The 14,489-nt window shown below is 38.9% G+C and overlaps 1 protein-coding gene across 2 annotated transcripts in view; it reads left to right on the top strand.

Moving 5' to 3' along the window:
* The window catches only part of HOOK3 (hook microtubule tethering protein 3), a 79,112-nt gene that overhangs the window by 18,561 nt on the left and 46,062 nt on the right, over window positions 1-14,489 (top strand). For both annotated transcript variants that reach the window (XM_053289424.1, XM_053289425.1), the window contains exons 3-9: window positions 2,424-2,496; window positions 6,928-6,978; window positions 7,758-7,890; window positions 9,979-10,046; window positions 10,629-10,691; window positions 12,524-12,607; window positions 13,363-13,526. In XM_053289424.1, the coding sequence (XP_053145399.1) occupies window positions 2,424-2,496; window positions 6,928-6,978; window positions 7,758-7,890; window positions 9,979-10,046; window positions 10,629-10,691; window positions 12,524-12,607; window positions 13,363-13,526 (636 nt within the window). The remainder of the gene's footprint in view (window positions 1-2,423; window positions 2,497-6,927; window positions 6,979-7,757; window positions 7,891-9,978; window positions 10,047-10,628; window positions 10,692-12,523; window positions 12,608-13,362; window positions 13,527-14,489) is intronic.

The following is a 14,489-nucleotide window of genomic DNA, read 5'->3' as shown; positions in this document are numbered from 1 at the left end:
TGTGCTGTCTCATCTACACCCTTACTGCAAGTGTGGAGAGGGCCAGATCCCAACAGATGAGGAGTGGGATAAAGCAAGGGCCACGGCAAAAAGGAGTGAGGCAAAGTTGGCCAGGAATGGAAGTGTGGGCCTCACTTGTTTAACTGTTCAGTTGTAGCCCAACTTTAGAGCCATGTTTTAATGCAAATTCTCACCATTTGGTGGTCATATTGCTAGTATGACATATTGCATCAAATAGTTATGTATTTTCATATCACCCTTGTATCAAATACAGCAGAATTTGCTTATAAAAATGGTGGAATGTACATTCTTCACATTCACTCTTGTGTACATGTACATTCAGTCTTCAAACTGAACAAACCAGTCTTTTTGCTACCAATAGCTCATCTGTGCTCTTTGTTTCAGTCAGTAATTCTATCATCTCTGTTGAAAACCAAGCTGTACTTCAGTAATTTTAACTCAGTTCGTGAAACATTCTGTGCTACTACAACATTGTCTGTTAACTAGATTTAAGAGGCACCTTTCAAAGTAGTGATTCTCTCATTTTTAGCATGGAGAGAGCAACTGGCCCTGTTTAATCCCAGCACAGCATTTCTGTGGTTGTTGCTGATATCTCCCCTGTGTTTATTCTTAGACTGTGAGCCGTTTGGGGACAGGGAATTATTGTTATCTTCTGTGCTTTGAGAACTTTTTCTCTGAAAAGCAGTGATCCTGGTTTCTTGGGATTTCATGAAGCAGGGTTAGCAAGCAGCTTTCAGAATCAGTTCACCTCTCTTTATGCGTATGAGTTTTTCTGGAGCTATATTTCAGGACTGGTTAGGAATAGGAAACCATTTATATAGCAGTAGTTCCTTTGCTATTTGATATATAGTAGTGTGCATGGATGGAAAAAAAAAAGAACTTTGGATGCACAGGTGACTGCTTTAGAGCTAATTTTTGTACTTCCCAGGTAGGACAATCATATATTGAACTGCGCTTTGAGAGTATAGGGGAGAGAGCAACCTGCCAAAGGTTTTACAGAGCGGTTATCAAAAGGATGCCTTTTGTATATCTGAAATTATGCTCTCATTTACCTGCTTAGCTTCTAGTACAGCATTTATAGACATAACAAAGACAAACCAAAAGACATTAAAACATAGTGTTGATTATGAAGGGTCCATGAAGGATCATTTACATGAAGGGTGATTTCAAGGAGCATTAGCTCAAAAAGCATAGTTCTTACTTTAGAAAAGAGCCAAGGCAGCCTGAACTTACATCAAAATTTCTAATGTTTCTGTTATAAAATTTCTCATGACTAGACAGTCATCCCTTGCCAATGATTGGTTTCCCAATCCCAGTTTTGAGTATCCGTGACAGGGAAATTGTGGCAGGTCTTGTCATCTGCGACCTGAGTATCTGTGGTTTGGTGAGATTTTTTGGCAGTTTTTTGGGGGGGTTGGGGGTCATTTTTGGGAGTCCCCTTCACTCCTCTTATTCCTGGTGATTTGGGGGGATCCCCCCCGCTGTATTTTTTGGTCTTTTTGTGACTGCAAGTCCCCTAACCCCCTGTTTACCATTTATTTCAATGGCTCGTCTACGGCAAATTCGCCAACCGCGAGGTTTTCTCGGAATGGTTCTCTCACGGTTGGCGAGGAATGACTGTACAAAATAATCTGGAGAACTGTCAGCATTTCAATCCTATCTTAATAGGAAACCACTGTTGCATACAACTTGCTTACTGCTGCTTCCTTGATCTGTTGTTACTTTTACTGAAGCTTATAATTAATCTCCTTTTTAAAATGGAGATATAAATCCTCCTCCCCTGAACTTGTTTAAATGCTTTAAATATATTCATCCTCTAGCCATCCTTCCTTCTCCCTTCCTGCACTTCTGGTGTGCTACATATTGTGACTCCCAGTTCTGCTCCTGTCTCTTTATATGGATGGAGGCAGGACCCAGTTAGCAGCATGCAAGACAAAGGAAGGAGAAGAAAGGACAGACAGCTTTGGAATGTGGGTTAGGGAGGAGAGACTGCTTGCTGGCAGCTTCTTCTTGTCACTGTGGTCCCCTGACAAGCCTTGAATGGTGATTGGGGTGAGACAAAGTGTCTGTCAGCAAGCAGCCACCTCCCCTGAACTTGTTTAAATGCTTATTGGGGTGGAGCTGAGAGAGGCAAATTGAGGCAGCTTTTAAGAACTCCCTTCAGGTGCACAAACGTCTTCAACCACCCTTGTTAATCTAGTACTTTGAGTGGAGTACTCAGTTTACAGTAGCTCCATTTGAAGATGGTGAGCATGATATACATATTCCAGACAAGCAGATAGAAACAAAAATACAGAGCATTGTTGTAAGTTGTTACTTTACAATAATGTTAAAGTTTACAGCTATATGTGGTGGTGGTCTAGATCTTTGTTTTGAAATATATTCTACTGTTACCTTTTTAGAGATCCATCATACTTTGATGAAAACTGGTTAAACAGAATTAAAACTGAAGTAGGAGACAACTGGAGACTGAAGGTATTTTGATTTTTTAAAAAGGCTTATTATCTATATCTATCTATCTATCTATTTCTCCTAGGTGTACCCATCGCTAATGCCATGCGTAGCAGCTCTTGCAAGAGTTCGCAAGCAGCTGGCAATTAGCACCGGGGAGAAAATAGGGATGGCAGTGGCAGGATGGTGCTGCCAGCCAGAAACCACGGGGGTGGGTGGGGGAGTGGGCGGCCCCGCTAGTAATTATTAATTCACAAACAGTTGCAATTATGTGTGGGTGTGTTTGGTTTTTAGCCTGCCCTTCTGAGAGGTTCAGAGTAAGTTACAGATTTAAACATATTAATAAAATGTCTGAAGACCCAATAAAATTAAATGCATATGCTTTGGGGATCTTTAACCTGTACAACTTCATACTCCTTGTATTCTCTTAATAGTAATTAATTGTCCCTATATTATTTCAACCCCAGCCTATCCTTTATTGTGCTTAAAAACAACGACAACAACTAGAGTTTAATGAAACTGGCATTGGGGCCAGTTAGACACCAGTTCAAAAATGAGAGACACTGCATGTACAGTATTGGGGAGAGTTCTAAATGACCCCAACACCATGAATGATTGTGACTTTGTCTTAGGAACTGCTATTCACATCATTATTGCACATTTATTGATTTAGGTCCTAAAATGACATTAAAAGCTATATCACGATGATGCAGGGTTAAGGTGTTAACCATTCTGTACTCTTACCAGTTTTTGTTTTCAAGAGATTTTTGCTGAGGGGAAAAGTGCAAGGAAGAGATCAAATAGATATTCAGGGTCTCTTGGACCCTGTAGGAATTAATATAGGGGTCATTCAGGACCTTGGATACCATACTGCTGTAGCTGTATTGCTACACTATCTACAATAATGCTAAATTCAATGCCATATTTTTGCATTAAACTGGTGTTGCTTGTAAGCATATAGTAAGAAATTCAGTCTCACTGGCAAAAAGGAAAAGTCCAAACAGAAAATTCTCCTTGCTCCTCTCCATTGAATGGTCTAGACACTGGAGGACATGCCATAACTGGGCACCTATTTACTGCTTAGGTCCAATTCTTCTCCTGTCACCAATGTGACTGGCCAAATGTTCTAGGTCCTGGCTTGATTTACCTGGATTAAATTGTTTCAGGCCAGAGTTCACTTAGTTTCCCAGTAAGATGTGCTCATGTGTTTGAACTTTGCTGCTTTCCTGGGGTTCCTTTTTTGCAAGGTTGCACAGTGTTGGCCTCCAGCTGTTATTTAACTACAAGTGCAATCATACTCTGCCACATAGGCCAGTAGTCGGGGGTGATGGCACTTGTAGTCCAACAGCTGAAGGACATAGCTGTTTATCTCTGCTTCTCTGCCTGCAATTGAAAGGCCAAGAGAGTAAACTTATCTGTAAATGGGGTATCTTTTTGAGAGGGAGTTGGTTTGTATTTATGTTGTGCCAATAGAATCAAGAACACGGCAATAGAACTTGCCGGCAGTCTACTCTGGTGGAGGGAATAGACATGGCCTGTCTTTTTTTTCTCAAGGTGGCCTGCCCAGAAAGCGAGTCATTGACCAATAGGTTTACACCCTAGGCAAAAATAATGAATTTATCCTCTTTGTGTTTGCAGTACATGTTTACAGAAGGCAAAGGCCAAAATTGCCTTCCACTGGAGTCTTTTTTCAGGCTAACCTGCTGATGATGTGGAGGTAACATGGGAGCTTCTGTCTTGAATCCCAGATTCCTCTTGACTGATAAAAACTGAGCAATGAGAATGAACTGCTATGCACATCATCATGTTTATTATTGCACACTTGTTGATTTTAAAATTTCAGAAGCTTTTGCTGAAATCCTTACTTAATTGCTTCATGGTGATACGCTTGTCACAATACATGATAAATTACTTTTATGTTTGCTTCTGTATATAATCTGGCCTTATGATTCATGGTTGATCTACAGAGTTCTTGTCTTGGTTCTTGTTTACATGCAATAAATATCACTGTCCTTGTAAGACCTAACGAATGTACAAGGAAACTGAGAGGAAAATGTCATTGATAAAGCAAGTTTCTATTCATCCTTAAATAAAAATTCTCTAATACATTATTGTTCAAACAGATGTTTGTACTCCTTATATATCCAGGAGATAAAAACCTCATAGAAATGTATGAACTATCTCCCCCCAGAATGAAGACATTTGTAGTATAACTACTGCTGCTTCATTTAATTCTCAAAAGATAATTTAAAATGAGCCATTAAGAGATCCATAGCCAAAACATCTGTTGTGCAGACATGGTTGAGGCATTTCTCCTTGTACTACAGGGCTGCACAACTTTGGCCCTCCCGGCTATTTTTGGAATGCAGCTCCCATCATCCACAGCCACAGTGGCCAATAGTCGAGGCTGTTGGGAGTTGTGGTCCAACATCTGCAGCAGCCTTTCTGTACTGCATTCACAGCTATTCAAGACTGAACAAAGGCTTTCACATGGTAGAGGTCTTGCTTCTCCCTGTATATCAGATTTCTTGTCAGTGGGCTTCACAGTTCAGCTGAGGAAGCAATGTTTTTATCAGTGGGTCACCCCAAGGTATTTCAGCAGTCTGAAATAGGATCTACACAAGGGACTTGGGCACCAGCTTTGATACTCAAACTCTGTGAGTTACTAATTTACACACCTGCTTCTTGTCTACCCTTGCAAGGAATTGTTTAGTGACTTACTTTTGTAGAGATGTAAGAGAACAAAAAACTAAGATGCTTTATTGCATTCAAAACTTATCTCAATAGTGTTGCTGTTTTTTTTAAACACACCATTAACTATTCCTTTAATTCAGATGTGACTTCGCCTCTTGTTTTGTTACAAGGACAAGCCTTGGACTTAGAATAAGAAGCTTTCTGGTTCTAGTTGGCAACAAACAATGGTTTGCCTTTTCATCCCAAAGTGGTAAACAGAGCCAAACTACATATTATGTTAAACACGTTATTAATCCTGATGTACTGAGGCTCCCCGTCCGGATTGCACCTGTTCCTCCCGCCCCCCAAGCTCCTGACTCGGGAGCTGGGGGGAACAGGTGCCATCTGGACTGGGAGCCTAAGTACATCAGGACTAATAATGTAAGTCCCAACAGCTGCCATTTGCTGTGGGAGGAAAGCTCCCTACATTCCAGTCTGAATTGGCACCCCTCACCCCCACCCCATGGCTTCTATTTAGTTAAGAAAAGTACATTGGGGCCAGTGACATGTTTAATGTAACATGTAGTTTGGCCCTCAGATTTGTGCAAATCATACGTTTTATTTATGTAAACCAGGATCTGAAAATATGGCTTGATCCTGGTTTGAAAACAAATTATGGTTTGCAAAAACCACATTCTGCCCAAACAACTCAAATACATTCCTCTTACCAGGTGCCATGGTTGAGATGGACTTCGGTCATGGTCTTCTGTTGCTCAAGAATGCAATCTGTTCTATTATTTCCCCCCCTGTGCTCAGTTTAGATAGAACTTGCCAGAAATCTGTTTCCTGTTCATGCTCAGCGCTTGCCTCTTTCAGGTGGTAGCTGTTGCAGCACACTTCTTGAGATTTTTTTTTTTTAATTACAATCTGAAAATCTATCTTCAGTAAATCATGTCTTGCCACTGAAATGCTGTTCTTAAATTATCTGATGATTTTGAGAGTTTGGTAGTGCTTGCAACTGGTGTTCTCTTAATGTTTGAATGTATTTGCTCCATAATGTGTTTCTACTTCAAGTTCTATATTTATTGGACACCGTACAAATTGTTTGTTATAGATCTTGCAAACAGCATCAAACTTCTTTTCTTAGATCCCAATAATTTTTGATAATTTTGGAGTTTAGGGAAGAAAACAAACCTAAGTATCTGTTTGTTTTGGCTAATGAGAAAGTAAAGTATTAGAAGGTGAAAAGATAAGCTATAAAGTCAATTGACATTTGTTATGATCCAAAGAATTTCAAAGATGAAGTGGAAAAAAGAATACTTTAGATTTAATACTAAGGCTGTGATCCAGATACCCCTCAGGTATGTCTAATGGCTTGTATGTGCACACAGGAGTCTGTTGCTCTCTTATCCACCCTCAGTTTGAGGCAGCTCCTTGTGCTGTTTTTGAAGCTAAGCCACACAAGCAACTACTGCCAAGAAAAGGTTCAGAAACCCTACTGTTTGTACACAGTTCATGGTCTGAGCCAAACAACTTTTGAATTGCAATTTTTTTTAAGTTCATTGTATAAAGGAAGCCAAACTCAAAACCCATTAATGTAAGTAGTCCTTTCTGCTGATTTTGTATATTCTCATGACTATGAGAAGAGAGAATTTGGAAATAATAAAATTATTATAGAATCATAACTTCATGACTGACTACTTTCATCTAGAAATTTGTGTGTATGAACCTTACTATACCTTACTAAACATTCGAAATATACTTTTTCTCTTCCCCCAAAAGGTGAGCAATCTGAAGAAAATTTTAAAAGGAATTTTGGATTACAATCATGAGGTAAGGATTTTTACCCAGTGTTGTAGACCATCTATTTAGCATTCAATTTTGTTTTGTTCACATTTTTTGAGTGTCTAACATGCAGATAAAGATGATTAAAGATAAAAGTGCTAGACTTTTATCCTTAATGCAATTAACTGTTTTTGGGGTTTTTTTTTTAAGATTTGAGATCTTGTTTAAAAATCTCACCCTTAATTTCTAAGCTAGAGAAAAGGAATCAGTGGGTGTCTTCTCCACTGTTTATGAGCTCCTGGCAAGCTTTTGTTAGCAGAGTAGCCAAGGTAAAATGGGGCAGGGGGAGGCCTGAATAACCCCTTTCCCACATGCTGTTTCTGCACTACAAGTTGTCCACTACAGATCCCCACTTTGGGTTGCATCTTTCTGATGACCTAGGTCTGCTGCTGAATGTTTAGCTTGGCCCTGAGATTTGGAAATTTTGCCAAGTGTTGTAGGTATGCTTTCCTAATGGTATTATTTGTTAAGTTTGTATACTGCCTTTCATTAAAACAATCCCAAGGCTGTTCACATAAAGAAATTAAAACAAAACTATAAAAATTACACAATTAAAATATTAAGCTAAAATATAAAAACATAGATATGACTAAAAATATTTTAAATACAAACACAATATAATGATACAAAATACAAAGCACTGGCAGTAGAGACAGTCTTATAAAAGCCTGGTTAAAAAGCCAAGATTTCATACACTTTCTAAAAACTGTGATGGGGTATTTGCCATGTTTTCAATTTTATATGACTACATTTTGTTCTTGGCACAGATTTTGGGGCAGCAGATCAATGATTTTATCCTTCCTGATGTCAACTTAATTGGGGAACACTCGGATGCTGCTGAACTTGGAAGAATGCTTCAGCTCATTTTAGGCTGTGCTGTAAACTGTGAACAAAAGCAAGGTTGGTTATCCTTTATTGAAAAGGATTCATTGTTCAAACTGGACTTTTGTTTGACTTAGATGTGGTTAGATCTGCCATTGCTTTTGGGTGTCTGATGAAGTATGTTGCCTGAGAAAGCTAGCATGCTTTTGAAAAACTGTGGGACCAAGAAGTGCTTCCCACTGATGATGATCTCAGACTTTGGTCTGTATTATATTTACAATTTTGGAAGGATGTTATTTTTCCCCCCTACTTTGGAAGGAATCCTGTTTCTAGGATACTTCAATGCTTAAACAAAACCCTCAACTCCTCCAATGCTCTTCCCAGTCATGGGAGGAAAAGAGATGGATGCCTCTAACTGTTTCTGTTAATGATGGAAAAGCAGATGTGTGGATGAGACATGATTTTGAGGGGAAAGAAGACTGGAGGAGCAAGTGTTGAGCATCTATTCCCTGCCCCCTTAATCCTGTTCCTCCACTTGGCTGCCTTGGACTAAAAATGTTGAGGGGAAAGGGGTGTGTGTGTGTGTGTGTGTGTGTGTGTGTGAGAGAGAGAGAGAGAGAGAGAGAGAGAGAGAGAGAGAGAGAGAGAGAGAGTGTGTGTGTGTGTGTGTGCGCTTGGACTAATGGGAGGCTACGTTCTTAAGTAGGTAATAGATAGACAAATAAAGGGCTTTTATAGCATGCTGTAGTGAATTAAAGCCTTTGTCTTGGAGCAAGCCCACATGAGGGGAAGAAAAATGCTGAATCATCCCCTCTATACTTTCCGAGCAAGGCTTTTCCTTACTTTCCTGTATTTCTTGTAGGTTCAAAAATGGCTCTCTGCACACCCTTATCATAGAGCTTGACCCTCCCTGGGTTTGGGGTGGAAATCCTAGGGGGAAACTCCCTTTATGTTGCTTTAAGCTAAATGCAAAAACCTTCCACGTACAAGCCTACACATGGTGAGAAAACTGATCCAAGTGGACTGGACCAAGGCATGTTTGTACCAGAGTAAAAACAAACAAACCCTTTCTCCTGAGCCAAAAATCCACCTAGAGAGGCTTGTAAAATGCAAAGAAAAAATATTATTCAAAAGCTACAGACCGCTGCCATCTCTCTCAGCTTTTAGTTACAGGTAAAAATACTCAATGGTTAGAAGAACACTTCAAAAAGCATCCCAGTTGTAGGAACAGGGATGAAGGAAGATACAAAAACACCTTTTAAAAGCTTACAGAGTATTTTACAACACCCTGGCTGGATGGGTGAAGACTATTGTTTCTTAGTTTAGTTACACTACAGGTAAACAATCTTAGAACAAAACTCCATTGCTCCTCACTAAGCCTTTCCGCCTGTGCTTCTCTCACCTCCAGCCTCCTTCTACTAACAAAGGGACCTTCTCTTCCTTCCAACAGCAGTCTAGGTCCCACCTACCTGGTCAGCTGATTGGCTGATCCCTGGAATTCACCAGCCTGTCAGTCAGGACAGGGTTCACTTCCAGTTTACTGTTTAGGAGAGGGGTGGCTGATCACTACACATGTTCCTATTTCTGTTATAGAAACCATTTTGGTACCTCTAACTTCTTAAAACCAACACCACACTGCTCATCACATACTCTCATCAGAAATTTATGTGGAAGTGTATCAACATGAGCACTCATGAAATCTTTCAGAAAGAAGTGTGCATGCATGCATTGGCCACCATTGAAGAACAGGTCCCCCCCCCCCACTTAGGGCACAGATTGGCTAAACTAGAAGCTTTTTAAATACCAGCCTAATTTCAAACCACCACCATCCAAATTTCTAAGAACATGGGAAGTGGCTGAAGATCTTGTAAGACAACATTTTTCTGCCACAAGGCCTTCACATTTTATGCTTAAGCATTTATTAGTCTACTAATTCTGGATAAGGTCTAGTACCACTGTTGTGTTGTGGGTAGGCTACTCCCATTGCTGAGCAGAAATAATTATCTTTATATAGCCGTTGCTTGCGTCATAATTTTTTTAAAAGGAACACTACACATCTTACTGTGCAAAAATTGGAAATGTTGATGCTGCAGGAATTGCAGAGCTACTGATCTATATGATATTCATAGATATAAACGATGGCATACCAAACTTGTTCTCTTTCAGAGTATATACAGACCATCATGATGATGGAGGAGTCTGTTCAACATGTTGTCATGACAGCCATTCAAGAGGTAAGGGTTTGGGCTATGGCATATAGTTCATTACTGCATTACTTAAGTCTGCTTCATCTTAATTTAGAGTAGATAGAAGCAATTTGCAGAGGGCATGATATGTGACACTCTTAAGAAATCAGAAGTTTGGGGATTATGTTGGACACTTTCTTGCGATAGCAAATTTAATAAAATGTTCCACTTTTCTTTAACTCTAGAAGGTTTAAACTTCTGGATACTGGTACTATGTTCCCTTCCTGTCTTTCCTTCCCTGTTGCTCCCACGATAATTTAGAATTACTAGTTTAGTTAACACAGAACTTAATTGTTGAGCTTCATTTCCAGTGATGACAAACCAGGAAGCTTGCTGAGAATTTTTGAGTATTAAGTGTTCAAAAAGGAAATCTGTAAAATAGGCTTTTGGTCAATTTTAATTAGATTTCAGCTGTTTGATAGATTACTTGTAGAAATTGGTAAAAATTAGACTGTTTATCATTGATTTTTCTCTATCCCCAAAGCTTCCTTGTATTTTAGACTGCCCTGCTTCTTAAACGAATACAAATAAATCTTTTGCTTTTTCTAATCCAGTGTAATCTAATTGCAGTTGATGAGTAAAGAATCTCCAGTGTCTGCTGGAAATGATGCTTACGTTGATCTTGACCGTCAGGTATCTAATACCAGATGTTTATTTTCTTTCATTAGTGGAGCTCTCTATGCACTTTTCCTGGTATATTGTAAATGAGCTAGAGCTATAGCCTTTGTTTTCTGTTTTGCCTTTTGTTTCTTTCATGCTTGCCAAAGTCTGTTTGGGAGCTTCAGATTCAGCAAATCTGAATGCAATTCTTACAATTTTATTAATAATTTTGGGCAAAGTAGAGTTTGAGTTTTAATTTCAGTTTTAGGAGTTACACCATTGCAGAGCTATAACATGAATAAATGCATTCTTGATTCTTGATCAGTACTCCTTTTCTTTTTGAAAGCCTCACCAAAAGGCTGCACAAGGACTGAAACTGACTCATGTAGTTGTGGCCAAAGTAAAATGTCTCCCCTTCTATATTATGCTCTCCTTTCCCCAGTGCCAATTGGTAAGAGAGCCAATAAAAGGAGTAGGAGGTACAGGGGCTGTGAAATTGATAAGGACAGCTGTTTGTTAATGGCTGATAAAATCATTAAGTAAAAAGCAAAGATTGCATCCTTGAGTTTTATACAAAGCAAACTGTTAATTCCAACTGCTGCTATGCACCTGCTGTTTCCCTTCTCTGCCAGCCAAAGAATCTAGCTGGCTCTACATCAGAAACTACTGATGCCCCCTTCTTAAACTGGCAAGTGAAGGCTTTGGCAAGTCTATATCTGAACAAAAGTATATAAAGATAGCTTTGCTTCTTTTGTCGTACATGTTGCTTAATAAATAGGATCTTTATATGGAACGAGATGTGATAATCTTACAATACACATCTAACCTAGTTGCTTTTTGTTAATATTTCTATGCTTGAAATTATGGCACAGTTGCATCTGAAAGTCACAAACATTATGTCACAGGATATTCGAAAAGAACCAGAGGACTTGTTTATACATGGACAGTCTGTGTCTTATTTCATTGAATGAAATAGTCAGCACTGAAAAAGGCTTTGAAGCTGCCCTGAATGTTTTTGATGAGTTTTTAATATTATGGAAGTTTTTTCTGTCATTGAGTGAAACATCAAACTTATCTAGCAGGCAGTTGTTGGACAGGACTCCCTTTTAAACTGTCTTGGTTCATTCTTGATAACAATGGAGAGGTACTGTCATGGAGGGTATGACCATCATTGTTTGATCTCTTAAAGCGTTTTAGAGTGAAGGCTTGAAGCAGGCTCTTCCTGATTGCAAATGGGTAAATGCTGAAACAATTCTGTACTTGTTGAAATAAGAAGCTTCCCCTTGCAGGTAGAACCCAGGAGCTAAGCAGGCTTTACCTTTGTCTCTTCCTTATGTTTTATTTCCCAATCTTTTGTGCTATATGCAAAAGAGGTTAAAAAAGGCACTGTTCACTCCTTGCGTCTATAAAGAAAAGTGGTACTGTACTGAAAAACTTTAAACATCATACTGTAGCATTCTCTCCAACATGTACGAATTTTAGAGCCCAGTGTGTGTGTGTGTCTGTATGTAAATACTTCCTATTTCAGCTCTGTTTCTTGTTTACATATAACTTTGAAGTCAAGCTAACCTAACATAATGGAATCAGGCAGCTTTTGTTACAGCTGTGTGCAGTAATCCAAAGAAGTTGTATGAATAAGGGGGTCATGTGTACAACTTGTGTTTCCAAAGATTTCTGTGTGGCATCTCCTAAACTATTGCTCTTTGGGAATGGGAGTTTCTGCTAAGAAAAGTCAAGTAAAAATGGAGCTGCATGTAAAGTTCCTTTAAAATGTATCTGTATGACTTCTCTGGATCACAGCTGTTGAGAATTATTGCATTGTTCTATTTTTCATAAATGGAAATATATTGTATTTAAAAACACAGTTAAAGAAAACCACAGAAGAATTAAATGAAGCCTTAGCAACTAAAGAAGAAATTGCACAGCGATGCCATGAACTGGATATGCAAGTAGGTAGATTGTTTCACAGTAACATTAAAAATAGTTTTTGTAGTTTTGTGAAACAGAATTCTGAATTTCAGATGACAGAAAGTAGTCTTAAGAATACACCAAAAAGTTAATGTTCCCTTTAAAGTGCCTTTTGTGACTTGGTTCAGGCATAATATCAAATTATGGTTTGCATTACATGAACAGGCCTTGAGCTTGTGATCCTATTTGTCCACCTTTACTTGTGCCATCCTTGACTTCTTCTTTCATAGCACGCCATAGTTTGTTGTTGCATCCAAACTGGAAAAATTGTGTGGTTTTGTTTTGTGTTATAAAAGTAGAGGCCAGGTGAGAGGAGTAGTTTGTGGGAGTGTGGCATGTGACAAGGGAGGGTTTTAACACATCTTCTCCCTCACTTTTATGCTGAAAATTGCCCCTTTCTCAAGGTTATTTGTCTTCAAAATTGGCATTTGCTGCAAATAGCATGTGACACTGTCCCAGATTGGATCAGGACCTCTGCAGCTGGTGTTTCTCTTTTAAACTAAAAGGACAATTTTTAGACCACATGCTGTCTATCAAAAATGGGCTAAACCTGATGTATTCCTAAGTAAGTAGTGTTTGGATTGTAGTCATAGTAAATTCATGGTAGAGGCAAGATATGAACAAAGGACTTCATGTTGCATGAATTAGCCACTGCACTAGTTCTCTTTGCACTGGTTGATGTGGTGCTTTCTAAAACATGCAGTGGTGTTTGCCCATTATTGCATTTTGATAACAGGTTGCTGCACTGCAAGAAGAGAAGAGTAGTTTACTAGCCGAAAACCAGGTCTTGATGGAACGCTTGAATCAATCTGATTCCATAGAAGATCCCAACAGCCCAGCAGGACGTCGACATTTACAGCTGCAGACACAGTTAGAACAGCTCCAAGAGGAAACATTCAGGTAAGAGTTCCATGACATGGTAGAATATTAGATTTGGCAGCTACCATGTTTTTGAAAGACTTTCTTTTCATACAGCTTTCATTCTAGTTTGTCATTACAGTGATTAGGTCTAACTCTAATAGCTTAGTTTAGTTGTGTTTTGTTTTGTTTTAGTCTTCATGTTTAGATGGAGGGTGTTCAGACTTTCTCTGTTATAACAGAAAGACTTATGAAAAGGGGAACACAATTATTTTAGGTATCTTTAGATCAGATAGCATGAAATCTTTCATGGATGCAAATCATTCTGCACTGGAAACCTGTCAGGGATTTGGCATTGGCAATAACTATTTCCTTTGCTAACACTAAAAACAATTAAAAACACATATTATTTTAAATTAAGATAATCGGGAGCAGTCGGTCTTGGGTACCACCAGTTCATCCGGTGGCAACCTGGGATCGGGCCTTCTCAGTTATCACCCCTGGGTTGTAGAACACACTCCCTGTGAATATAAAAGGGTTATCTTCCTTGGAGGCCTTCAGGAGAGCCTTAAAGATCCATCTTTTTTAGCCTGGCTTTTAATGATATCTAGTTTTTAGTTTTAGTTTTTAGTCTGGTTTAACTGCTTTTAAATTTTTTAAAAATAACATAGAACACTGAAGCTGACGTATATATGTTGAAACCTCTGTTCTTTGTTGCAGTTCCCTTTTTGTTTTAACTTAACTCAATAAAAAATGTCTGGAGAGTAAACCACTCTGAGCCACTTTAAGAAGGGCAGTATATAAATTGAATGAGCAAATAAATCAGTCTTGCTTCTATTTCTTGCATGTTTTCCCCATTTGTACAGACCATAGGTGCCCAATTGGCAGCCCCTCGGCTAGATGTGGACCCTGAAGCAGTTCTGGTGTGGGTGAAATAGAGAGAAATTCCAAACTTTAATGCTTTGTTTGTTATGTATGAATACTGTAACTGTGCCTGAATACATG

The sequence above is a fragment of the Hemicordylus capensis genome, chromosome 2, assembly GCF_027244095.1.
Source record: "Hemicordylus capensis ecotype Gifberg chromosome 2, rHemCap1.1.pri, whole genome shotgun sequence".
Taxonomy (NCBI): Eukaryota; Metazoa; Chordata; class Lepidosauria; order Squamata; family Cordylidae; genus Hemicordylus; species Hemicordylus capensis.
The sequence above is the reverse complement of the archived record's forward strand: the minus strand, read 5'-3'. Positions and strand labels throughout refer to the sequence as shown.